Source organism: Heliangelus exortis, chromosome Z, assembly GCF_036169615.1.
Source record: "Heliangelus exortis chromosome Z, bHelExo1.hap1, whole genome shotgun sequence".
NCBI classification, from domain to species: domain Eukaryota; kingdom Metazoa; phylum Chordata; class Aves; order Apodiformes; family Trochilidae; genus Heliangelus; species Heliangelus exortis.
This window is the reverse complement of record NC_092454.1, coordinates 70,568,592-70,596,385: the sequence shown is the minus strand read 5'-3', so window position 1 is coordinate 70,596,385 and position 27,794 is coordinate 70,568,592. Positions and strand designations below refer to the sequence as shown.

Here is a 27,794-nt window from a genome sequence, read left to right as displayed (position 1 = left end):
AGAATGCAGATTTTTCTTTAAGCCTATGAAGAAATGCAGCACTTAGAATAGGTAAAAAATAAAAAAGTAAACTAAAATGTATCAATGCATCTTCCAAAATCTTGTATCAACTGATTAAAAAATACAATTTTGTTATATAAAAGCACCATTACTCCTTAATTCCATGCTTATACTTAGTTTATCTTATCTTTCCTTTACTGTCTTCATCCAGGGTTCGTCTTTGTCTGCTGAAAGTTTTTATTCTGTTGCCAGGTAACAGGTCATGCACAAATCTGCAATAAAAATGTTCACAGAAGAGAGAAAATATGCAAATAAGACTCATTTACCAAAGGATCCAAAAGGGTCATCAGAAGCCTCAATAATTATGATTGCCTTAGTCAAAGATCCAAGCAAGGCTCCTCCTGTGGTTTGATTCAGCAGCTGAACATAAAACGACTCCTCAACTTCAGGGTTGATATCATTAATTATATAAATTGGCACAGCTTTACTCGTTTCTCCTTCTAGCAAGACAACATCTGATGAGGCTACACTGTAGTCCTCGCCTAGATTTGTAGATGAAAAAAACAAAACAATTAAAACCAGAGGAGAGTAATGTTTAATGGTTCATTTTTCATTTTAATTTTTCTAATGGTTCATTCTCTCTAATATTTCTCCTTTTGCTTACACGTGAATCCCTCCATCTTTTTATATTTTGTTTTGTGGGTTTTTTTCCTCTATTTTCAGACCCAGACAACACAGTCCTTTTCATTTCCCACTGGATTAAAACAAAAGTTGTCTTGGCCACAACAGAGTTTGCACTATGAGACCAAGGGGTAGTTACAAAAGCTCCATTATTGTCTTCCATTGACAAGGTCACACCATCAAGGGGTTTCTGTCTTTGATTTTTAATTGCTTTCTGGCTTTCCAAGATAAAAGTGAACACAAGCACCTTTGTCAAAATAGATTTCAGTACAGGGCACATTTTGTGTTTGGACCTCACTCTGAGCAAATTTGTCTCTGGGAATGTGCAGAGGAACAACTCTGATGCACTAAATAATGGTTGTGCTTCAGAAACTAATTGAAAGCATACTCCAACAGCAATCTAGCTACACACTTCTTTATAAAAGTCTGTTACATAAAAGGTAAACTAAAATAACACTTCTCAGAGCATCTACACACACCTATTCAGGTGAATTTCTGTAGTGGGTTTTATTTATAACTCTCTAAGTGGTTTTGGCTCTGCACACTCCATAAGTTTGCTCCTTTCTTTATGTGCTTTCTCTATAGCAGGGACCAACTGGAGAACTTAGCCTTCCATTTTTAGAAGTTCTAAGTCTTCTTTGGTTTTCATGGATTTTTGTCTGATTGTTTTACAGCTGAGTCCCCAGCTATCACTTCCTCTTCAATAAGCTCACTTTAATAATGCGTGGTGAGTTTAAATATGTAGATAAGGACTATACAGTAGCTACATACACAACTATAGTATTTTTAAATTTATTTTATCCTTTTAAAAGATGATACATGGTCTCTTCCATAGGGCTTGGGTTCCTCTTCCCTAAGCAGAATCACTAAATGTCTCACTACCTTTTTTTTTTTTTTACTTGACACATAATACTACATTTAATGCACTTTTTTTTGTTTTTACTGCTTAAAGCGTAAAGTTTCCACTTTAACATAGATTGCACATTTCTGCTATTCTGATTTCTTACCAGCTGTTGCAGTTATTGGCATAGCTTTAAATTTCACAGAAACATCTGCAAATATCCCCCCAGTTCTGGTCACATTAATGATTGGTCCAACATAATTTTCAGCAACTCGCACAATTGAAGCTGAAAGCTGAAGTGTTCCAAAAGCATCATCATTGGCATTGATAATTACATGTGCTATTGTCTCACTCACTAATCCAAGTCGAGGAGAATTTTCAACTGAAACACAAAGAAAACAGTGAAGGTGTGTCTGAGATGCTCACTGTCAATGATTATAGAATTCATAGACAAACATGAGAGTTTCGTGGTTAGCTGCCGCTAGCTTTCAACAAAATTATATTCTTTAGGAATGGCCAAAATATAACTATTAAAATAAAAAGTTTTGGTGGTTGAATTATATTGTGGCAGAAAAATCCATTTTTAATAACTTTTTATTCTACCCTGCTGTGAAGCACATAAGCCATATTTTTATTTTTTTATTAAGAGACAAGGTAATGTGAAATAATTTGTTATTTATCTAGTTAACCATAAGGCCAGTAGGAAGATCAACACAGGTCAGAAGAAATTCATTTTAACACTTGCTGTGAAAAAGTATAAATAAAATTCCACGAATTACATTTGAGGTTTCCCTTAACATCATGATTAATCTTCGGGGGGGGCAGCAATTAAGACATGCCAAGAAGCTCTGAAGCACCAATCAGACAGTAGTGACCTGAATGCATCTGAATAATTGATGAAGCAAACATTTTAAAAAAGTAAAATATGCCCACTTTTTTAAAATTCTGCACTACTTCTTACATTTTTTTTTTTTTTTTGCCTTTCAGTAAACAAAAATAGCCCAGTTACTTCCTAATACTTCACAGAAATTAGACTAGATGAACAGTTATTCGTGCACAAAACCAATACTGTAATGTATTTAGCCTAAAAGACCTGGCATAAGGCAATGCAAAAGAGACAAGGAAATGTTTGTCTATCCCTGAAAAAATACATTGCTAAAGGAAATTAATCCCAACAGCATACAAGGCTGACAAACCAAAGACTTCTTAACTATACAGGGTATGGCAGAAGTAAAATTTTTATCATTTAACTCATTGCATTTTATCCCATTAAATATAAACACTACTCTTCATGTTTAAGTTGTAGGTTTCACAGAGGTAAGATACTTACTTGGCCGATCCTGTACTTTCTCAACCAAAACAATATTGCTTAGCTCCACAAAAACAGATTCTGACCTCTCAGGATCATCATCATCCAAAATAGGCAAAGATATTGTGGCCTCACTTTCATTGGCTGTGAAGATCACGTAACCTGTAATGGGTATGTAATCTTTTCCCTCTGTTGCTCTAACAACATCAGGTGGAAGGAAGGATAACTTTTCATCATCTCCAATAGTCCTGTATGCTACCATCACTGTACCCAGCAGACCACCACGCCTTATTATGGTCAGGGAGACATTTTTTGTTTCTTCCTCAACTTTTATTGGTCTGTTTTGCTCAGAAAAGACGAAGACTCCGTACGGATCATCGTTAGCTAAAATAGTTAATGTTGCATTAGTTTGGTTTCCAAGGCGACCACTGGAGACATTGATGATCAAAACTGAAAACACCTCATCCAACTCAGGAACTTCATCGGGAGAAATCTGTACTGTAATATTTGCTCTTGCTTGGCCAACATCAAATGTTATATTTCCATCTGTGGAGATCAAGTCTTTGGCAAAATCACAGGCTACAATCCAATGCAGAGTCACCTGAGACAAGGCCCCGTGAGTTCTTACAACCTAAGTGAAAAATATAAAGATCTGCCTAATTTTGTTCTACGAGAAGAAAGACAAAAGTATGAGGCAGAGTTAAGACATTGACATGATGGATTAAAATAAATGTGTGTTTCTAAAAAACAGTGCAATCTTTATTGCCTCAGTTTTGCTGTATTCATTGTTATCACCCACACTGTTATTTTGAGACAGTGGCACCTCAAATGTAAACAAGTAGAAATAGTTTTAAACCTGTGGATATTATTATTGCACCATTTTTACTTCAAGCTGAACGACAGACATTACAAAACACAAAATGAAATGGAAAAACAGATGTGCATGATTAAGGTTGTTATAAACACTACAAAGTTATAGCAAAAGCACTGCAGAACATCTAGTGAAAACAGACACAAAAGTGGACTTCACATAAATATAAGACTTTCTAACCTGCAGCACAACATTGCTATCTCCATCTTCAGGCTCAGTTCCATTTACAGAGAGTGACTCAGTACTGAACTCAAACACACCATGGGCGTCATCAGAAGCCTCAATAGTCACAAGGATGTGGGATGCAATTCCCAAGCTAGCTGTTAAGTGCAAGTTCCAAAAAGGGTTATTTTTTTCCTAGCTTTTCTCTCACAAAAGAAAACAGCTAAAGAAACAGATTTTAAAAACAATAAATAAAATACACGGGAAAGCATGACTGCAGTAGCCATGCTGGTCTTGATTTGGGTTTTTTTGTGTTTTTTTTTAAATGCATGATCTTTCAACAATGCAGTCCTGGCAGCCCTTCTATGGAACTATGCAACAGAATAGGAATATATTAAGGGAGGAACAGAAAGAAAATTACAGGCTTAATGAATGAAAATGGAGGAGAACTTTGGATGGTGGCAATTACATGGTAAACCACAGTGTAAGCAGATAGACCAGATGAATGCAGGTCTCATCCTAACATAAGCTGGAAAGAAAAGCAAAATAAAAAACATGTTGGGTAAATCCTACTATTGAAAAGATTGTCTTGGGTGAGATAGCTTGCTGCTGAGAGCCTGGCACTTAAGAAAACAATTTCTGAAAGCAAGATAAAGGGACACAGCAATTAAAGAAAAAGCCAGGAAAATACAAAAAGTGGCTAAATCACATATTTTCTCTCAGACTCAAACTAAAATCCCTTGCAATTGCAAACAAAATTGAAAATTAGGCTGTCATGGGGAATAAATTATTCAGTTTAGATAATGGATGCTCACTTCATATTTTTAGGTCATTTGGGTGTAATTTGAAGTCCTGTATGATTAGAGTTTTCCTTCCAATTTCATGTTATCTCTGTACCTAGTATTTTTTTTCAATTCTCTCAGTATTAAATTACCTTTTTTTTCTGTATGTCATCACACAAACTCAAACAAAAGAAATTAAAAACAATCAAAACATTCCTTTAAAAAAATCCAACTTGCTTGCTTTTAATAGTATTTTTGACACGCAGAGAATCAAGGTAATATAATGCACATATCAAAGCATACAAACAGATATTTTTTAAATTATCTTCAATTTAAAATTTTTTTTTTCTCTCCAGAAAGTGCAACAATTTTCAAAGACTGATTTTGCAACTGTGCTTCTCTCATGTCTATTGTGTTTTACAACAATATAGTTTAGATGGTGTAGAAACTATTACTTTCTGTGCTACCCTAAGTGCTGATTGCTATTGAAATTACATCTTAATTAAAAAGAATATTATTACAGAACTGTATGAGAAAACTAAAAACACCTATAGCCACCAGTTAAGTTACACTATGACAATCTGTGTCAGTACAGTAATTTATGAGGAATATTAAAGTTAGCAATAAAAAGCAGGATTAATCAAAAATGCTTACCATGTTGATGGACAGTTGGAAGGAAGAAATCCATGTTCCCATCACCACTACCACTCTCATCATTTCTAAAGAGCTCAGCAACTTTAAGATGACAGACATACAGATATATACACATATATACATTTAGAAATAAAGAGAAGCAGAAAGTAATTTAAACATTTCTGGACAACACAAAAAGAGAGGGAAGTATTCTAGGAAGGCATAAATATTGGATAAGAAAGTATACAGGATTTCTGATAAGGGCCAGAAAAATTATTGTTAATGTCACCTCTTATTTAATGTATGACATTGGAAATAGCAACGGGAGATCAAGAAGGAAAGAAAACAGACACATTTCTGTTTTCTCTTTTCTTCATTTCCCTTCACGTGTCCCCTCTTTGTATTTCTCCTTCCTCACTCCTAGGTCTGAGGTCTAACTGAGGTCTGTCACAGAGAAACTGGAAATGTGAATGAAAAAAACCAACCAAAAAAAACCCCAAAACAATCCACAAACCAAAACTACAACCAAAACCTAGGGGCTAGAACCCCCAGAATTCTCTTATTTTCTCAAAAAGTTCAAATGCATCAGAGTTGGAAAAATCTACAGAAAATTTAACTTCTGAGGACTCTACCATAAGTTCTGTATTTGCAGGGGTGTCGGAAAGGCTCATAAAAGTGGTTTTGTTTAAAAGGTATTGTTTAGTGTATTAATAAAGTTTGCTGTAAGATTTCTGAGAAAAAAAAATTAAAGATAAAAGTTCATCTCACGAAACATCTATTTGACAAAAAAATCCACACGAATAAAAGGTCTGAAGTTTCTCTGAGAAGAATCACTCTGTTGCACTGTAGTTCAACATTGCACCATAGGCCTTCAAGATAATATTACCTAACTTTCCAGAAGAAATCACATTTGCATTGCTGGATTGATGAAAAAAAAAAAAAATCCAAAACCTCAGCAATTAAAAAAGTCACTTTATGGCTGCCAACATTTCTAATTACTTTTTTTTCCTCCAACCAGCTCTATAAGCTTGCTTAGAAACTTTCTCAAACAGAAAAAAATTCTTTAAGGCCTAAATGGTTTTATGTTTATCAGGAACACTGATGCTTGCTGTCCCTGGTGAAACTTAAATCTCATATTGGAATTTCCCTGAAGTGTTTTTCTTTTTCTTCCAGAGCTCAGATAAACTCCCTGAGCCTCTCAACACCCACAGTCTCCTACTGCTCTTATCCATCTGAATATGGTATGAGCCAGTATATCCTGATTCCTCTGATCTTGTGGAATCATGGAATCATTTTGGTTGGAAAAGACCCTTAAGATCATTCAAATGATCAGATAAAGAACTCACTTCAGCGTTTTATTCTTTAAAATTTTATAAATATTGAAAAAAAAATTTAAATTGTTTTAATTTTCATAACTATGAAACTGTGTAAAGTGATAAAGCAGCAACTGCCTTTAAATGACCTAATGCATGGCAACAACTCACTTTCTTTGAGATCTGGTAGATTCCAGCAATGATTAAAAAAATATCTGAAGAATAGTTCTTTCTTAAGAAGCTCTCTGAGTGATGTGGGTGTGTTTGTCTGTCTTCAGAAATAACATGAAAGTAGTACATCTAAGAAAGGTAAGATTTTAATGGATGAGTAGAGATAATGAAAATACAACCAGTGGATTGATGTATGTGCCTTACCTCCTCCCTCTGGATTCAACAGCTCCACTTTAAAAGTTTTCTCCAATTCAGGTATAGAATTATCAGTGATGTTTACAGTAATGTACTTGAATCTTTCTCCTGGCTGAAATTCCAGTGTGCCCACAACAGCCTGCAATATGAAAGCTCTTCACATATTTGTTCAAGTCTAATGTTTTAATATGAATGAAATGAATAGGATTTTGACTCTCTTTGCAAAACATCTATTTTCCTTCACTTAAGCTTTAAAAAAACCTGACAATATATATGACAATATAATTATGAGAAAAAGGCACCTAAGTTCACAAAATTATGAGCATCTGCATTCATTTTTCTGCACAATTATCAGACAAGCAAGCACAGATATGTACAGGTTATTTTCCTGAAGATAGACCATCTCCTAGCATGTACAAACAACCTCACCATGTACATACACCTGAATGCTCACACAGAGTTTGATATACTCACCAATAACAGCAAATCTTCTAACACCATTCACAGAAAGGAGGTAAAAGTCACATAATGATGCAAGATTTTAAAGTGAATATTACACATTCATTTATCACATTACCATAAAGAATCACAGCAGGGCTGAAATACTCAAACTGAAGCCTATCTCCAGGACAAATAGCTCCTACTAAATTCTAAAATAATCACACACCTTGGTAATGGCCATACCTGATAATCTTTAGGACTGAAAGCTGTAAGTGGCACTGTTCTGTATTCCACAAGAACTGTTCCAAGAAGGCCTTGAGCACGAACTATCAGCAGTTTGATGTCTCCAGCTTCTTCTTTAGTGGTAACATGTGGCACAGCAGAGGCTGGCAGAATCATTTCATCACCTGGCTGAGGAGGTGGTCCCACAGAGAACTGTAGTAGACCTGGCAGATAAGAAGTAAGATTTACGTGGATTCTCACACAAAATTTAAATTACAATAATAATTATTAATACTAGTAGTAATTATTAATATTAGTTATTAACAACATTTATAATTCATATTTCTGACATTAAAAAACAATTATCAATATTCCCTTAGGACTCAGCCATGCTGTTTTCAGGGATGTGGTGGGTACCTTTGCTTCTGACTGCTCTATATACCAGTCTTAGAATGAATTCAGCTCTTCCCAAAATACCCTCAATATGTAACAGCATATATATAATAAGCATGAAAAGATGTCTCTCTCAACTGAGAAAAATTTGCACAGGACCAACTACATGCAACCTTAATCAGCCCTCAAAAGGGAACCAATGCCTGTTTGGTCAGGACAGCTGTAAGGCTTTTTTTGTAATATTCTCAAGAACAGGTATTTCAGCTTTCATTTTTGTGTAAGAATTATGATTTTATGAATTAATCTCAAGTTAGACAAAGCAAATTGTTTGCATTGCTTCCTCAACTGTCAAGGCTAAGCAAAGTTTTTATCTGGTGAGCTGGAACTAGACAATTATTTGCAACAAGACTGAATCATCTCCATCACTGTTACCATATGGGTGGTCACTGGCTTTGATGCTGATATCTGTAGTTTCCTTTTCTGGATCTATACTTGCTCCACTGGTAGGAGTTGAACCTAATTTTCCATCTCCAGACACTGCAGAGACTAATGTCACACGGAAATACTCATTTAGCTCCGGAATGTCATCATCAATAACATGCAAATTTAAGACCTAGAGAAGGACCAAATCACGGAGAAATCAAACCATGCAAGACACATCACTTCTGAGCTTCACCACCCTGATAAACTCATCAAATTCTCTGACTGGTCAGTCTGCTGTGTAGTTCTGAAAGTAATACAGACCACATTTTTTGTTCTCCAGGTAATGTAACCTAACTTCTAGGCTAATATTTTATGTCTAGAACATGCATTCCAAAAACAACTCCAGCAAGTTATTTCAGAGATGGTAGGCATATCTTCTTAAGGCCTCCAAATTCAATAAAAATATAACAAAGCAAACAAGCAAGAAATTTTTTTATTATCTACCTTAACATAAGCATAGTTTACACTGTGTTTATTGAAAATGGAATATCTGACATATTTCAAAAGCTTGAAGAAATTGTGAAGAGAGTTTGCAGAGATTAATCCAATTTAGAGAGCAAGAACAGGCAATTTTATGCCCCCTAATACTTGAGATGGCAGATCATACTATTAATTAACTCTCTCTCTGCAGAGGCTAAGATATTCACCTCAGACAGTTCCAGCTTTCTATTTATTTTCATACAATTAGACAAACCAGTAGAAGAAAGGGTTTAGGCAGTAAATTTTATTTCCAGCCATAGAAATGAGAAGCTTGCAAACATCAGTGGAGTCTCTTAGGATATCTCACCCAACAAACACCTGCTCCCAATCTGCTTCCTAAGGCCATTCCTATGAAATTCTCCATATGCTGACAATAAATTGGACCATGAACAGTGCAGCAAGAAGATATACCAACCCCCTTCTGCCACTAGATGGAATAAGGAAGGCCTCATCCATTCTTTCAGACTCAAAAACTTTGGACACTGTTGCTTTATATGACTGGATGCAATGCAGCAATATGATCCAATGAAGAGTTGTAGCTGAATGAACAGTGCCATGGACAAACTATTTTCAGATATCAGAAGGTTTTGCCAAGCTTTACTCACTCACACTGTTTAAGTGGGACCAGATCCCACTGGGATCCTTTCAAATGGTGTCAATGGGTTTCAGTCAGTTTCCACACTGCCTTCAGCAGAGTGGTAAAAGTGGAACTGAGGACAGCATTTTCCACCAACAATTAATTCACCCTTTCTATTTTACAAGCACTAACAGAAAAGAGACATTAACTTTTTAAAGCATTGTAGTCCCATAGCTCTTCTTCAACTTACTGTGAAATTCATGTGCTGTGGGTCAGGATTGAATTCAGAGATTAATTAAAAGGGACAGAATGTGGCTAACAGCTGTTGCAAGACACTTGGTTGCAGCAGTGAGCTTTACATCTGCACATTTTAACTGATGTGAAGACAAATCTGAGCTGCAAAACTCAGATCAAAAAGTGATTCCTTTCCATTTTCAACAGTAGCTGTGTCTCATTATATTATAGCCCAGGACTATCTGCACACAAAATACCTGCAGATCTATAAGCACCCATTACATCACATTTTTTGTTGTCAGGGATGAGAAAAAACACTACACAATATAACAAAGCCTAGAGAAGGAAAGACTCCCAAGGATGAAAACTGGTCAAGCATCCTCAGAAGGTATTTTCCAGCATGTTTTCAAAGGACAGGATGAATAGTTAATAGGAAGGTAGGGTTTACCTCTGATCTCTGCCAAGGAAGAAATGTGATAGTGCCACTGCTGTTAGAAAAATCGGTAACAGAGTAATTAATGCCAGTGGAATCAACCTGTGAGATAATGTAATTTATATACACATAGTCAAGGGCTCCCCTTGTACGCTCCACGACACAAGAGATGGTGGAACCCTCCTCAGCAGCCTGGAAGAAAGCAAGAAATTGAAATGTTTGTCATTGTCAAAGTCAATCAAAGCTGTTAATGCAAAACATGGAATTTTCTAAAGCTAGGGTGATGTTAAGGTTAAAAAAAAAAATTAAAAAAATCTGTCATGTTACTTTCAGCATTTTTGCAGCTGTAGGAAAGTAAAACTGACTTTGGTGGTGGTCAGAATAATCTTAGTGGAATATTAGCCTCAAGTATCTCCTGGAGGATCCTAAAGGTAAGCCAGTAGCACATACTGCTGTTTGATGTGGACACAATCTCTCCCCAAAAACTAGATTTCAAAGAATGAATCAGTACGCTTGAAATGTGCACTTCAAAAGCAGCTGAAACTATTGTGTCATATTGATGTCATTTACTTTACTATCCAGTTTCAATTAATTAGTAGTAATTTAAAGTCTTTGGACTTCATCTCTCCGCAACTGGAAACACTCCAGAAAATAAAACAGGTATATTAAAATGAAAATGTACTATGATTATTCAGGGAAGTTGAAAAATTTACTGTTCTACAGTCATCTTTACAATTCTTCCCTGAGAGACAACAAGACTGCAGCAGCAACCATTTCACATATTTGGAACCAAGAAGGCACTGATTCTGACCATGATTTCAGAAAATTATGATTATAACACACTTCATGAAATAATTTTTACATGAAAATTGCTAAAGCCATGTCAAGTATTAGATAAATTTCAAAGCTGCTGCATAGCTTGGTGCAGATACTGCAAGTGCCCTCAGCTGCCTGGCAGACAGATAAACACACAAAGCAATTGAAGTACTGATAACACAGTGCCTGTGTTCCTGGACCATCACTGAGAGCTTTAATACTTCCATGGTGAAATGAGCATAAGATAAGTGCAAAACAATTAACATGGCATATAAATTTTTAATTTTGCTTCATGGTTGGGTGATGATCTGTGGCATCACAGTATTATCAGTGGCATTTGAAACTGAAGGAATCCATTATCAGAGCATACGGCAGGCACAGAGGAAGCAAACTGAACCAAACTCAAACAGCATCATTCCAGGCAAGGTGGTTGCCTTCAAATATATCATAAGCCCTTTGGTTATAAAGAATATAATGAAAAGGTCATGCCAATTCCCAAATTCAAAAGAATTCTGAAGTTTCTTTTCAAAAATAAACCAAGAGAAACAGGTATCGTGACCTGTAGCAAAACACTTTCAAAACATCATGTAACACAGAAAAAAGAAATAAAAATCTTTGAAATGATCCATTCTCCAAAAAAAAAAAAAAAAAAACCACACCAAAAACCATTGGATCTTGCATTTGAATGGGTAACTCACTCTTAGATGTGACAGAATGAAAAAAGTTCTGCAAAAATTTAAGCCTTAATCTTCAGTTGTGTAACAGAATTTGTTTTATCAAAAAAATGCCATTGCAAATGCCATAAAAACTACAGATGTATTAATGGGGCTTATATATTTCCAAATTCTAGAAGAACTACAAATATTAACAATATGAAATTAAGGGCCTGTGCAGGCTAATTGGTCCTGCCACTAATTTTTCTGCGTCCAAAACTTAACATACAATTTTTCTCATGAAAACCTTACCTCAGGGATACATGCTCCAGTGAAACCAAATAAACCATTAGCATTATCACTTTTCTGGATTCTTAATCTCGCTGTGGTGTTTTCCTGTGAAATTCGAGCTCCACCACGCACAGAAATGAGCTTTAGGATGAATAACTCCTCTCCTTCTTCCTCTTTGTCATCCTTTGCAGACACAATGAATGATTTATTGGTCTCTCCTTGACGATACTCCAAATACCCAGAGACAGGGTGGACATCATTCTTTGCAGGAGCTGCATGGAGCTCATAGATCTCTGCTTGTGTCAATTTGCGCTCATAAAGCCTCACATCCTGCATCAGCCCTGTGTACCTACTGCTGCCACTGATTCCTGCTCCAATTCTCACTATTCCAGGACCTGAGAAAGGAAATTATAAGTTTTCTCGTATTATTACATTTCTTCAAGGCAATAAATCTGCAGCTCAATAGCTGTATTGTAAATAAGAATAAATAAATAAATAAAAATTTAGTAAATTCTTTATTGACCCTGAAATAGAAATCCTATTGCCTTGAAAGATGTCAGGATGTTCCTTGAGCCTCATCTCAGTGTTAAGGGTAGATGATAATACAACAAATAATTCCATCCTAGATTCTTCAGGTTTTTCATCCTACTAGCTCTACCAGTACACTGTCATCAGCTCATATGTTAGTGAGGCTGGAGAATATCTATCTTTTCATTAGACATTTGCAGAACACAACTGAAAACCCTCTGAGCTTTTTCTCTCTCTCTCTCTCTCATGAAACAGGATCCATTCTGGAGATATCATCACTGCATCATCCATCTGCTTTTCCCCTAATGCACTGACAATGTGGAATTTAGAAAAGCACACCAAGTTCCAAATGCTTTTTACAACAGCATTAATACTTCCCTGTCTCCAAACAATTATCTCATTCAGCAAACCACAGGACCACAGCTGCTTTTTCACAAATACTAAGCTGGTAACTCATACTAATTCCTATTCTGCTAAAATATATAAATATCTCTTCTTCCCAGCTGCTTGCTGGTTTTGGAAGAAATTGCTCTTGAATGTACTGGCATAAACAGGACACTGAGTGTCAGCTCTAGAGATGAGCAACCACACTAAGTGATAATGGTCCCAGAGAACCAGGTAGAGGATGGTGAGAAAAACTCAGCTGTGCTCACCACTTGTGCAGTGTCCAGAATCAAATGCAGAGAGATTAAATCCTTAATTTATACTCCAGACAGAGAATATGTCATCCCCACTAATACAGAAAATTTACAACAACTCAGGCATACCCTTCTAGCAACAAAAGCATTATTGCATTTCACACATCTTTGTTTTAGAAACTGAGGAGCAGAAAACCCCTTTCTCAGCAGGCCTAATGGAAATTTCTAATTTCAGAGGCACTGTTTTTTTACAGTGGGCAAATTTAATTCTCAGACTTCAACCACTGGAAATTCACAGGCAGAAAAAAAGAGTTTGCTATTCAATTAATAAAATCTCCACTCTTCTCACTCTCTCATACATATTTGTGTACATATGCATGTAAACATATGTATGCCACTGTATGCCCTCTGATTCTCCTTTGATTACAGAAAAAGAGATTGTATTTAAGAACTTGATAATCATTCACTGTCTATCCCCAGCAAAGATAACATAAAGCTGAAGAAGAGGAAGAAAAGGATGGGGATGATCTCCAAGAAAAGAAAAGTAAAATGAAGTCTGGAAAACTGCAGAAGAATGAGTAAATATATATGTGTGTTCTGCACAGGTAATAACATGGGTCTATAAAGGTATTCTTCTGATATTTCTCTTGTGGTTGATATGCTAGTTCAGAGAGAATGTCCATAATGGTTACCTATAAATGGTAAAATGAAGTACAGATGCTCATGTTCCCTGAAACATTATTAAACTTACATATATGGCATAAATTTCATACACCACATAAATACCTACTTCAGTAAATCTACATCCTGAAAATTCTATTGATGACAAGATATTGGCTTAGCTGCAACATTGTACACAACTAGAAATAAAGTCAGTACTGTATTTTGTTTTAGAAACGGAGGAAAAAGTCCCTTCCCAGCTATAATGATGCAACTCTTACGAAAATTAATAAACACAACATGACTATTAAACAAAAATTATTATTTATATATAAGAATAAAGATATTAATATAATTATAAACAATTCATATATTATCAAATATTGCAACCCAATCTCTGCTACAATTATGAGCTTTTTTGAACTTTCCTGGTTCTAATTTCCATAAATTCTGGATTTCTATTAATTCCTCTCAATTAAGTAACCAGACATAATAATTCCTCCATACATTGGTATCTTGCATACACTTGTCAAGGAGCTAGACTCCTCTATACATTGCAGCACTCTACACATGGAGAAAAATAATGTAGGCTATTGGCTCACCATCAGCAATTGCTTCTCCTTTAAGGCTTTTTATTCCTCCTATAACTGGAACTCCATCCATGTAAAATTCAATTATACTTTCATCCAGAGTAATCAGAACGTGAAGCCAAATATTTTCATCCAGATATTTCAGGACTGTTACTTTTGCCATGTATGTCATATTAGATCCTAATGCTGTATAATGAAGGCCTACAGAAACATGTGAATAATTTGTCTGGATTTTCACACCATAATAAAAGGTCCCATCATCATCATCCTTTTCAACTATATAACCATCAGTACTGATGTTAGGAATTAACCACGCTGAAAATGTAAAATTGGTTAATGCAGCATTTCCATTGCGTGGATACTGAGGATCAATAACCCCAAATGCACCCTCTTGTCCACTGAAATAAAGAACATCTGTTCCACTGTGATGGCGCCTCATGTGAGGCTGAGATTGAACAGAACTTGGGAAGGATCCCAGCAACAAAAAATCTACCATTGATGGAAGTCCAGCTTCGAAAGTACCAGACAGTATTTCCCAACCTAAACGAACCACACCAAAGGTGCCTTGCTGTCTCCAGATGGTGAAGTCTGCAATGTAGGAAAGATCATCTTCAGAAAGAACATCTTCTGCTATTTCCCTCTCCTGGCTCTCTGGATCTATAACAAAGACTCCAAAAGGGTCATCATTGAACGGGATCATCACAGTTACAGTCAGATTTGTTTCAGATAGCTGACCACCAGGACCAGGAGTCCCACCTACACAACAGAAGTTACAGTAAAAATTAATGGTCAGTGTCAAAACAACACAGTATGAAAATGTTTCTTGGTACTTAAAGATTCTTTAATCAGACATGTTTCTAAATGGGTTTAAATTTTCTTTAAAGAGCCTCTCAACTCTGAGAAAATAGTCTGATTTAAGCATTACATGATTTAACTCCATTGTTTGCAAAACACTATAGTGATAATTTTCGTAGAAAATAAAGCAGTATGCTATGTTTCACCTGCAAAATACACATTTGTCTTTTAGCTAACACAAGATTAGTTCCAGCTTCTCTGAATTAGTCAATGAAACAGGTTGGCTTTGATTTTCATTGCTTCAAAATTTACATGAATTTGGAATGGCAAAATTGGGCCCATTGCCTCTGAAACACAAGCAGAGATACCCTGCAATATCAGCAATCAGTTGGGTATTAAAACTGCTGCCAAGTCCTGCATTAGTCTACATTATCCATGTATTTCTGCACAGTAATAATTCATGATACAAAGATCAAGATGTGAATGTAGAGCTCCCATGTTCAAAGTGTGCTGTGGTCAACTTATTAAAGTCATAAATCTGCACACATGTATAGATTTCACTTACAGGAAAGGCCAACACTGTTTCAGCTGTATCTGGACACAGAAGACCATAAATATTACTGAGGTAGAATGAGGCTAGCAGACCTGTAGCCGTTGTAATTTGAGTCATATGAAGTGGTAATTATATATATATTTCACCTGCTCTAGAAAAAAGCAAACCAACTAACCAGTCTCCATTATGGTATAGGTGTACCCTTCAAAAGCTGCATTTTGCCTTCAGCTACATGAAGCTCTACATCTCTGCAATGACCAGGAGGACTCTTTTTTAAATGACACATCACCAAAATGTCTATAACAGAAATTCAGAAGCTGAATAACTGCATCCATATGCTTAAATTAAGATTAAATAAAACCTAAAACTTTACCAGAAAAGCATATCAAGATATGACTGAAGGCAAAGCCTTTTCCAGGGATGGTTTCTTTTTGGCTGATTAAACATAATTCTGTTCTACTAGACATAAAAGGAATGTTGATCTGAATGACAATACCTGAAGCATTCACCAACTTTAGAGTGTAAAATTCATTGAATTCAGGAATTCTGTCTGAAATAGCACGGAGTGTTATTGGCTTTGATCCTTCACCATCCACGAAGAACACAGTTCCATGTGTTTCATAAAACTCTTCTCCTGGCCTCAGAGCAGAGTCATTATCAAAGAGCTGCCAGGTCACTGAGACATTGCCAAAGTGTCCTCTGTGTCTCAAAACCCTGTTCAGAGAAACAAGAAGAGTGGACATCCTGCCAGGTAAGTATCAGCATTCATTAGCAAGGGAAAATATAGTTGTACTGATGTTCTTACTGTGAAAAATAATATACAACATTCTAAAGAATCTTCTGTATCTAAAGTCTCATGAGAATACAATAAAGCAAAAATCTTATTCGTTCACATTTTAACTTTACTTTCTGAACACATTTTACTATGCACAGTCTACTTGATAAGGTACCAGCTAATATATGCTTACATATAATTTAATCTAGAATTTGGTTAAGCTATTTTTCTTTAATAAATTTTTACCGATGTAAATTGTCATCAGATTAGATCAAAGTACTATCCATAACGTACCACCTACCTCATTAAAATAAAATAAAATAAAAAAAGTGCAGCAGTATTATTTTTAAAAGTTACTTACAAAAAATTGTTACTTTTGCCTTCCTCAACTGGCTTATCTACAGGCTCCAAGGAAAAAATTCCATTGGGGTCATCATTTGCTTCAATAATAACTGTAGCTAATCCATCCTTATAGATGACAGTATCCCCTAAAAAGAGAGGGCATATTTTCATGTAAAATGGAATCAGAACTTGAGATAACTCCCAAACTGAAGGTGTTTCTTTCTCACACCAACTGCTTTTATGTGAACAAAGAAATGAAGGATGATGAAAATAATCAGTGAAAAACCGTTTTCAGCATACTCATTAACAGGCAAATCAGAGTGAAAAATTAATTAGCACCTCATGCAGAGAGCAAGACATAAGATTTGCAGGAAGAAATATGTGTGCTATTAGTAAGAAAGACGTGATTCTGAGAGGAAAGGATTGTGTGAGAGCTGGTTTTTCATGTCTGATTGGTCTAGTCAAAAGAACAAGCTATGTGTTCAAAGACCTCAGTTGTCCTTTAGACCTAAAACAGAATTATTGCACTTGAACTACACACAAGCTGTGAACGAAGTCTAAGAGTTTATTTATTTACACACATATCACAGCCTATCTGATAGCAAAAAAACATATGATACCTGTGAACAAGAGTGGAAGCTGGAAGGACTTCTGTGTGTATATTAGCACTTTAGGGACATTCTAAAACCCCCCTGTGTCTACAGATGTATATTCTGTTTGTACCTCCACCCTATTTTTCACCCATTTTTCAGGGCTGACTAGATTTTGCTTCAAAGTGACCAGTGCATTTACTGCTTTAACTTCATATACCTCTATCTGCATTTTCTCTGAGGCACTACAGCCAAACATAATTTTCAAAAGGGATGTGACAACCAAGGCAGATATATGCAACAAGATCACAGAAAAAAAAGAAATATTTATGCTTTCAGGAATGCATATAGAAATGCTCAGAATTCTTAGTGTCTCTAATGACGATGCATGATTATATTATCCTGCTTTTGGAGATAAAGGCAGCCTGCAGCTATCTGTCCTTGTAGGACCAGTGTGCCAGGAGGAAAGCCATCACATCACAGAATTATGGAATGGTTTGGGTTGGAAAGTGCCTTAAAGATCGTCTAGTTCCAACCCCCTGTGCATGGGCAGAGACACCTCCTACCAGACCAGGTTGGAAATATGTTCCCAAGTGTCAAAAGACAATACCCATAAGTCCTGGATGAAGTTAGAAAAGTAGAAAGAGATCCCCACAGAGAAAAGTCAGGCAGGGAGAGTTACAGCTTTGTCCTGTCATTTCCCTAAGGCTGATGCTCTGTAGGAGACCTGAGTACCAGAGTGAATTCTGGATGACAGGAATCTCATGAATGACCTTATACTCAAATAATGGCTAAAATTCCCCTATCTGTCTGCCTGCTACCAATTTCTAGGGTCCATGCAGTTCAAGACCAGTGAAGTTTTGTGAAAAATTCAGAGACCAGGCACAGGGTGTCCGCGTTCCAGTGACCTGAAGCCCTGTCAGTCTCTCTGACCTTGAAGACCCAGGTCACAGTAAGGGCTAAGACACGCAGCATGCATGTATAAATGCCCCTGTACTCAGCCCTGGTGAGGCCACACCTCGAGTACTGTGTCCAGTTCTGGGCCCCTCAGTTCAGGAAGGATATCGAGGTCCTGGAACAGGTCCAAAGGAGGGCAACCAGGCTGGTGAAGGGACTCGAGCACAGGCCCTATGAAGAGAGGCTGAGAGAGCTGGGGCTGTTCAGCCTGAAGAAGAGGAGGCTCAGGGGAGACCTCATCACTCTCTACAACTCCCTGAAAGGAGGTTGGAGCCAGGTGGGAGTTGGTCTCTTTTCCCAGGCGACTTTCAACAAGACAAGAGGACACAGTCTTAAGTTGTGCCAGGGGAGATTTAGGCTGGATATCAGAAATTTTTTTTTTACGGAGAGGGTGATCAGGCAATGGAATGGACTGCCTGGTGAGGTGGTGGATTCTCCATCCCTGGAGACATTTAAAAAGAGCCTGGATGTGGCACTCAGTGCCATGGTCTAGCAACCGCAGCGGTGGGTCAAGGGTTGGACTTGATGATCTCTGAGGTCCCTTCCAACCCAGCTAATTCTATGATTCTATGAAATGAAGAAATCTAATTTTATGTTTCATCATCTTGAATTGAGTCCCTGGTAGGTATTTTACCTTGGCTACTTGCCACACAATCCAATGGGACGGTGCAGTCCGGTGCTTAAATGTGAAAGTTTTCCTTTGCTTTATTATAATCACAGCCCCAAAAGTCTCAGTCATTGTTTTGGTGGATTATTAATTTCAGTTTTGGTTTGCACTGAAAAGTTATGCAGTGCATTCACAGCCTGTTGCTACTTCTCAGTTATAAATAATAACAGGTGCAGTACAATAAATCATTAAAATTTGCTAATACAATTTGAGATAACTTTCCCACAAGAACTTGAGGTTTGGCAGGGCCAGGGATGGGGAGGATCTTCATTAAGCAGAAAATATATTTTTTCTTGGTTTTTGAGAGAGAATTTTTCTAATATAATTGACCCATTCTTTGCTAGTGTTACATCAGGTAATTTCTCACATATTTTTCTGTAGATTAAGCCTTACAAAACTATGTCAGACCAGAAAAAATATATGCATACATTGGACTATTATACAAATAAAACAGAGCCCAGTTTAAGTGGTTTTCCTCCAAGATAAACAAGTTCTCCTTGTTTTGACAAAAATCAGGCAGTTGTGTTTTATACACTGGAGCATGAAAAAAAATCTAAAAGTATCTGTCTTTCCCTAAGACTGCTGTAGTACTAACATTCCTTAGCCTTGTGTTTCTGTTGTCAAGTCAAAACCCCATCTAATTTGGAGCATTTACATTTGAAAAGAGATTTTCACTCCAGTCGTTTTTGCATGCAAGGTTTCAGCTGCATCATTTGATTTTTTTATTTCCAGTTGAAGAATTCAAAATGAAAATCCAAACTCACTGTGTACAGTGGTTGAATGGAAATACTGGAGCAAACCTTAACTCATGTCATAAGTGGCATTTATACAGTGCTTTGTGATAAATTCAAGCTGGTAAAAAAACCAAAAAAATGAAGGAAAGAAAAAGGGGAAAAAAAGGAGAGTTACTAAACATAAATAAAAATCATCACTTTTACCTGTAGAATTGAAAAGGAGGATATAAAAAGTTTCATCAGTTTCAGGGATGTCATCATCATTAATATACACAGATAAATTCTGCTCTCTTTCTTCAACATCAAACAAAATGACACTGTTCTTTCCACTGGGAACAAAATCTCCCTCTTCTGCTGTTGCATCCCCATCAACAGTAACAAACTGGACAGCAACAGCAACATCTGCAGATCCATTCCGCAGGACTGTAAAATTCACAGCACTTCCTTCTGTAACCCTCACTGCCAGAGGTTCTGAAAACACAGAAATCTGAGTTCAGTCCTGAGCTCCCTGAATGTGCCTTATTTTCTCAGTCCTCCCCAAGAGGATCCTCCTTCCCTATGGAACAGAAGGGAAATACTTGCTGGTAGTAGAGAATATTGTGCTTAGCCACTTAATCAAACCCAACATCAACAAAGAGAAAAATAAAATAAAATAAAATTAAATTAAATTAAATTAAAAAATAATAAAATAAAATTAAATTAAATTTAAAAATAATAAAATAAAATAAAATAGAATAAAATAAAATAAAATAAAATAAAATAAAATAAAATAAAATAGAATAAAATAAAATAAAATAAAATAAAATAAAATAAAATAAAATAAAATAAAATAAAATAAAATAAAATAAAATAAAGGAAGATTCTGGAGGAAACAAATACAAATTCATCACAACAAAACCAAACGTTTTTAGTAGCTATGTTGGGATTAGGATTTCTCAGTTATCTGGTTTGTCTGTAGCATATGTGTCAGACATTAAAAACCAGTAATACCTAACCTGCAAAATAAATGGGATCATCATTCCTTGTAATTTGCAAAACTGCACTGGTTATATTGCCCAGCCTGGCCCCACCAGTAGCATTGACTAAGCTGATGATGAATATTTCCATCTCTTCAGGTACCTGAAAGAAAAAGTATTACAAAACTAATTTCTTGAATACCAAAAAAAGAAGAAATTAAAATGAACAGGTGAGATGGTTAAAAAAAAAACAAAACAACATAATTACTGAGTTTTGTTATTTATATATTGAGCCTTGAGGCCAGCAAGAGGGAAAACAAATGACAATTCATACTGTTACATGGAAACCATCATTAACCTAAAATCCTTGTAAATAAGTCTCCTCATCTTTACTGTTTTTCAGATGACCCAAGACTTATCCTTCAGTCTTCTGCTTCTGATACACATGATTTATTTTTACAGTCCTACTCATTATTAAATTTTCTCACTCTTTCTTATATTACTTCAAGTATATCAGCATTAGAAATAAAAATTAGGATTCCTGCTATCAAAACAAGGGTTTTATTCAAATGGACTTTTCTATAATTCAGTCAGATTCAACTACTATACTTTTCTAGCCTTTTGTTCGGTTGGTTTTTTGTTTAAACATATGCACAGCTTCTCAAATTATTTTATGATTTGCTGAAGTAGACTCAGTTTTACCCAAGAGCTTAACAGGCTCTTAAAAAAACCAGACATTCTTGCTTTCCCCGTAAATTGCAGTGTTTTAGCAGTCACCTTGTCCCATATACTTACAAAAATATACCCTGTAAAAGTGATTACCTCATCTGGCAGTGAGTAAATGGTGATATTTTTTGAAAACTCCAGATTATCAAAGAAAATAGTGCCTTGTTCTGGATAGATATCATTGGTACATGCTGGGTCAACAGTCCAAGAGACACTAACATTGCCATAGCTTCCTTGATTTCTTACAACTCTGTAAGAAGCTAAAAAAACCCAACCATATTATACAGTCAGTTTTCATCTTCAGAACAAAACAATTCACAAATAAAAAGGTCAGCAAAGCTAAAAAAAAAAAAAAAGAAAAAGAAAAAGAAATAATAAGAAATTTAACTTCTTGCGAAACTAGTAAAATGTGAGAGCACCACATGAAAGGAAATACAGAAATAGACAACTATCACAGTTCAGACTTGCTAATTTTTTTAAAATTTTTGCCTGTAAAAATACTTGGTAATTGAATAGAAACAGATAAATTGAAGTCACCCATATGAAGACTGATCTCTATTTCTCTCTGACATAACAACCCATGTTCCATGTTTGACAAGCCCCCAGATTTCACTTTGCATACACAACAGTGCTCTATCCCTCCTCTCTGACATATTCTCTCTTTTTTTTCATGGATTGATCCTCCTGGCTTTCCAAGCCCATCCTCCTCAACTTCAGCCTTTATTGCTTATCCTGCTGGGATTGTACCACTCTGGAAACTCATGAGTGGAGACTTCCATCAGACATTGTCCTGACATTCACATAAAACAGGGAAACAGGGAAAAAAAAAACCAAAAAAAACAATCTTCCAGGGGCAGACAGCAGGCAAAGCATTAACTAATAAAAAAACATTACCACTGTAGACGTTTTCTCCTTTACTTTCCTTTATTGTTACTGGCAGTTCATCAGGTAGAAACTGAATGACACCATGTGGATCATCATTCTTCAGAATGGTTATATCAACCCTTGTGGCATTCCCCAGCTTGCCTGGCATTTCACTGTAGCCACTGAGTACCACAGAATATAACTCGTCCAGCTAGGAGAGGGAAACTCAGTCAGAATAAAATACATATTCAGTATTCACATTTAAAACAAGGAGGAAAACATCCACAGTGCCTAATCTGGCAGAAAGAGTCACAAATTTAAGCACAAGCAAATCTCATGCACTTTCTATGTGCATAATATGTTTGTACCTTGCCATCAGAGCAAACAAATAAATAGAAATTTCAGCAAACAAATAAATAGAAATTTCTTTCTTCCAAATATCTAGTTTTAGTATAGGCAAGGAATCGTTTTTTTACTTAACTCCAAATCACATTAACTCATTAGTACAAATATATTTTTAATTCTTCCTGACATATAAGGGTTGTTTTCTGTAAGATTTATTAATATTTTGTAATATGGAAAGCAAAGTTTTTAAAACCATTGACAGAAAACTAATTTAAAAAATGTATCAGCTCATTTTATTGATCCAATGGGACTTTATACTTTATATAGTTCTTGAAAAAAGCTCACAGGAAACTTCTCAAGGAATATAAAAACAAATAATGCTCCTAGGTGTCTGTTTGGCCAATATCAGTCTAGACTAGGGATCACTGAGTGAAACTAGTGGGTGATTACTAGAAGAGAAACAAAAAGTAGATCTTTATATAAAATTCAAATAAACAATGGCACTCTCTGGTACAGAATGTCAGGGATGCTAAAAATCCTACAGGAATTCAAAGTGTAGTTGTTTAAATTAAAATAATGAAATCCAGGACTATTAAATCTGAAATCTGAGGACTATTGAACCCAAAACCATCTTCTGTTTCTCCAGGTACACCCAGTTTGGTGGCTGGAAAGACACTTCAGAAAATCCACTGCATGCTTGTTCTGTTCCTATATTTTTGCCTATATTTGAATACATGACAAACTAATATGTCTGTGAACACAGTCCAAAGAGAGAAAAATATTAACTTATACCTCTGGCACCCCATCCATCCTTGTCAGAAGAGTAATTCTGATCTCTCTTTCCCCAGGTTTAAACTCCAGAATTCCTGTGCTTCCATAAAACTCATTATTGTCTCTTGGTTCCACAGTGTAGCGTAGGAACTGCCTGAGGAGGCTTCCCCTGCTGCGGATGATCTGCAGTTCAACAGACTCCCCTTCCTGCAAAAAAAAAATAAATAAATGAAAATCCAGCTTTTCTTCCACCACTCTGATTAAACTAAGTTGTCCGTCGTGATTAGGTAAAATCCCTTAGATGGCTACCTTGATATTGTAGGGACCTCTGGAAGAGGGGGAGAATTCAAACACTCCTCCAGGGTCGTCGTTTTCCAGGATAATAATTTCACGAGTAGTGAACCCAGATTTCAGTATTTGGTTTTCCACACTGACCCTGGTGAAGGAAAGCAAGAGGCTTTTTTGAGTGACAATTCTATTTAGCAAGCAAATCCACACCTGTGTGAAGGACATTGGGACACCGATGAGTTTTATGAATAAATTATGAAAACAATTACCTGCAAATAATAAAATTCATTTAAAAACAAAGTATTCCATTTCTCCCATTTGTAGAAAAAATTATTTCTCACATAACTTTGTTTTCCGATTAATTTTTATATTTAGTGACTCGGGTTTTTTAGTCACACATGCACACAGCACACAGGAAAAGAAACAGAATCATGCAATAATATGTTAAGAGTTACATTTGGTATTACTTTGCATATGGATAAAATGATAAAGAGTAATCCAAAATCACTTTAGCAACAGGAGAGCAACTACATCAAACACTACACTCTATTGCCCTTGTAGCAAAATTTAGTGGTGCTACCAATGGGAAGAGACTTGCACCTCAATATGTTTTATTATTCATTATTTATTATTATTATTATTATTATTATTATTATTATTATTATTATTATACATTATTATTTATTTATTTGTTTATTGTTTATTAACCTGTGTGTTAACCTGCCTTGCGTAAGATGTGGAAAACACTTGTAAGAACCCAGTCTGGTTCTACTAAGTGTTGGATCTTGTCTCAACAGCTCAGATTCATTCCCTTTCTCCTCTCTTACAAATTTTCTACCTAAAAGCACATGGTGAAAATGGTGCAAGAATGATCAAACTGAGCTTTTCTTGGGGGAGTATTTCTCTCCCTTGGCTACTGCCACACCATCTTGGTCTTACTCATGAACATGAATAAGCCATATCTTACAGGAAAAAAGAAAAAAACAAGAGAAAAAAAAACCCAAAACCCCAACAACAACAACAAAAAAACCCAATAATCTTTGCACATATCTTGCATTCATTTCCTCAGATGTGGTAATTTTCAATGATGTTTTAAGTTACAACACTAAAAGTGCCAGAAAAAACACTACTGGAGGAGGTACCAAGAATGCCCCTTCAAACTGATGGTTTGGATACAGCTTATTACATGGTGTTTTATGTATTTAGATCCTTGTGTAGCTTCCAGTTTTTTCCTGGAAAGAAACTTCAGTGAAATCTTGGTTGGACATTTTATAAATATTTTTATAGTTCCACTGTACTACAACCCAGAGTTCATGAAACACTGTTTTATATATAAAAAAAAAAGCAATTGTATCCAGTATTTTAAAACAGTTCCAGAACTGTTTCCACAAACACTCCATAAATAACTAGAATGTAAACACACAAAAAGTTAAATAGCAGTGCATCTTGTAGCAAAGTCTACAGGAAGAATGTAAGATGCAATACAGGAAATACCTATTCAGAAGAGTAACATGTTGTGTTTCTTGAACATTAAAAAAATATGTCAGCGTACACGATAACTTGGATTGACATCAACTAAATGCACATTGTTCAAAACCAAGATTGCCACCCATCTTTGACCACAGAAAACTTCTCTATAATTCTAGGCAGGCAGACATTGTATTTCTGGCAGTTAAAACAAGTAATCCATTATTGTATCAGAAGCTCAAATATCAAACACTGAGCCATGCATTCATAACTTTCATCATTCACAGATCCTAAATAAAGAAACTCCTTCAAACCGGAGCCCCATGCCATCAAATTAAACACCAAAGGGCAAGCATGCATTGTCAGAAGAGATGCAGAAGACGTGGTTCCTGAGAGGAAAAGAAATGATAAAGACAGGTTCTGTCCAAACCAATCACTTGTAAAACAAAGCATTGATTCACTGAAAACAACCCACAGTTCACTGCACTTACCCAAAGTACACGACAAACCTTTCTGTCTCTACCCTGTCAGTACAGAAATAAAGAAAAAAAGGGGATGGGGAAAGGAATGAAAGTGCCACTTGCTAGCATTTCAGTAGCACTCATCTTAGAAAATAATAATTTTTAAGAAACAGCACAAAGCTTTCTTCCTCCCTTCCAAATACTTAAAATGTACATTTTATGGGAACCCTAATTGCTTGGCATTTTCCTGTTGAAAAATTCTAGCAAATGGGAAGTTCCCACTTGGGAGAAATGACCCCATGACAAATTCAGGATGTCAAGACCCATTCATGGTACACCCTACCAAGACCTCCTTCAAGACCTTGATTACTGCCAGACTTTGTGCCTGCTCACAACTGCACCAGCAGCCCACATTTATAAACAGCCCTTCATTTAAGGAAAAACAAAATAATTCTACACGTCCCCACAATATGTTAATTTATCAACCTGCCAAAGTAATTATAAAAGAGATACAGTGGGAATTATAACAGCTATGCATAGAAAGCTATTTTTGTGCAAAAAGCAATTGAACTGAATTCTTGACAAATGTTCAATTAAACAGATTACCATAGCAAATTATCAATATAAAGGTATAGCAAACAAAAATACAAAAATAAGGAGACAGTATTTATTTCTGCCTTAATTGGTTCCATTTCAGTCAAGAACTTAAAAAAATAAAAAAAAAATTACCACATCAATTCAGGTGAAAGGGCAGTATTATTCTATTATGAAAATCATGCATTTTGACTTTCCTAATCTGAAATAAAAATATATTTTATATAAAACCTGTATGTCCTACCTAAATTCCATAATGAGAATACCATGCATTTACAAAATTAAATTCTGACTTCACAAATTTCAAAAAGAACTTAGATTCAAAATTCAATAGAGGCAAGGCTACACTGAGAAGTTTGAGAAAATAAAGCAAATATAGTTGCAGATACATTCTTTCAAATAGAAGTTCTGAGTTAATAAAAGTATCTCATTAATTTCCAGTGAGGCTGGATTTTAAATACTATATTATTGAAGTATTTTCTGCTCCTTCATAAACAAATACAGCAGTGTTCCAAAACCATCAAAGTATTATTTCAATGAAAAGATCAAGGAAAAAATTCCAGAGTTGTTAATACTAAGATTTAATTATATATCTAAGCTGTTGGTAATATAATTTACAATGCAGAATACAAATGAACCATTATTTCAAGTGAACTTTTTTATATGTTTGTACAAACTTAAGTAGTTAAGACTTATTAATTCATCACAGAAGAATGCCATAAATGAAATCCCTTTCAGCTTCATGAAGTTACACACTGCATGAGTCCAAACACAGCTCAGACAAAAAAAAAAAAAAAAAAAAAAAAAAAAAAAGCTTGCTGAGGAGTAGTTCTGGGACTTAATCTTGTGTTGTAATGCATCATGGCAGCTTTGCAGAAATCCAGAGGGCAGAAGAAATGAAGCAGTCACAAGTACCATGAGGTCTGCATCTTGAGCATCTCCAGGTGTTCTTTGAGAGGAGTAAGAAGACTGGCAATAGAATCATAGACTCATCATAGGTGGAAAGGACCTTCAAGATCAACATGTCCGGTGTCAGACCTACACCACCTTAACCACCATCACCCAAAGCATCACATCTATCCAGTTTTTGAACCCTGGGACGGTGACTGCACCATCTCCCTGGGCAACTTCTTCCAGTGCCTCACCACTCTTTTGGTGAAGATTTCCTAAAATCTGCATTTCCCTTGGTTCAACTTTAGGCCACTTTCTCTTGTCCTGTCTCTTGTCCTGGGGAGAAGAGGCCAACGTCTTTCCCACTACAGCCTCTTTTCAGATAGTTGTAGAGGGAAATAAGGTCTCTCCTCAGCCTCCTCTTCTCCAGGCAAAACAGCCCCAGCTCCTTCTACGTCTCCTCAAAAACCTGATCTCCAGTCCCATACTCATCCTGGTTGCACCTTCTCCAGCACCTTGATGTCCTTCCTATACTGTGGTGCCCAAACTGCACACAGTACTCAAGGTGTGGCCTCACCAGGGATGAGTACAAGGGTAAGATCACCTCCCTGGCCCTGCTGG

At 36.0% G+C, this 27,794-nt stretch overlaps 1 protein-coding gene across 4 annotated transcripts in view; it reads right to left on the bottom strand.

Moving 5' to 3' along the window:
- ADGRV1 (adhesion G protein-coupled receptor V1) overlaps positions 1–27,794 on the bottom strand; it is a 275,863-nt gene that overhangs the window by 210,405 nt on the left and 37,664 nt on the right. For all 4 annotated transcript variants that reach the window (XM_071731307.1, XM_071731308.1, XM_071731311.1 and 1 more), the window contains exons 12-30: positions 23,782–23,908; positions 23,494–23,679; positions 22,387–22,567; positions 21,589–21,752; positions 20,806–20,929; positions 20,015–20,281; positions 16,882–17,008; positions 16,242–16,459; positions 14,410–15,153; positions 12,003–12,376; positions 10,237–10,413; positions 8,447–8,627; positions 7,643–7,845; positions 6,968–7,097; positions 5,301–5,381; positions 3,883–4,022; positions 2,853–3,462; positions 1,689–1,904; positions 327–542 (exon numbers count right to left, since the gene is read on the bottom strand). In XM_071731307.1, coding sequence (XP_071587408.1) covers positions 327–542; positions 1,689–1,904; positions 2,853–3,462; positions 3,883–4,022; positions 5,301–5,381; positions 6,968–7,097; positions 7,643–7,845; positions 8,447–8,627; positions 10,237–10,413; positions 12,003–12,376; positions 14,410–15,153; positions 16,242–16,459; positions 16,882–17,008; positions 20,015–20,281; positions 20,806–20,929; positions 21,589–21,752; positions 22,387–22,567; positions 23,494–23,679; positions 23,782–23,908 — 4,466 coding nt within the window. The remainder of the gene's footprint in view (positions 1–326; positions 543–1,688; positions 1,905–2,852; positions 3,463–3,882; positions 4,023–5,300; positions 5,382–6,967; positions 7,098–7,642; positions 7,846–8,446; positions 8,628–10,236; positions 10,414–12,002; positions 12,377–14,409; positions 15,154–16,241; positions 16,460–16,881; positions 17,009–20,014; positions 20,282–20,805; positions 20,930–21,588; positions 21,753–22,386; positions 22,568–23,493; positions 23,680–23,781; positions 23,909–27,794) is intronic.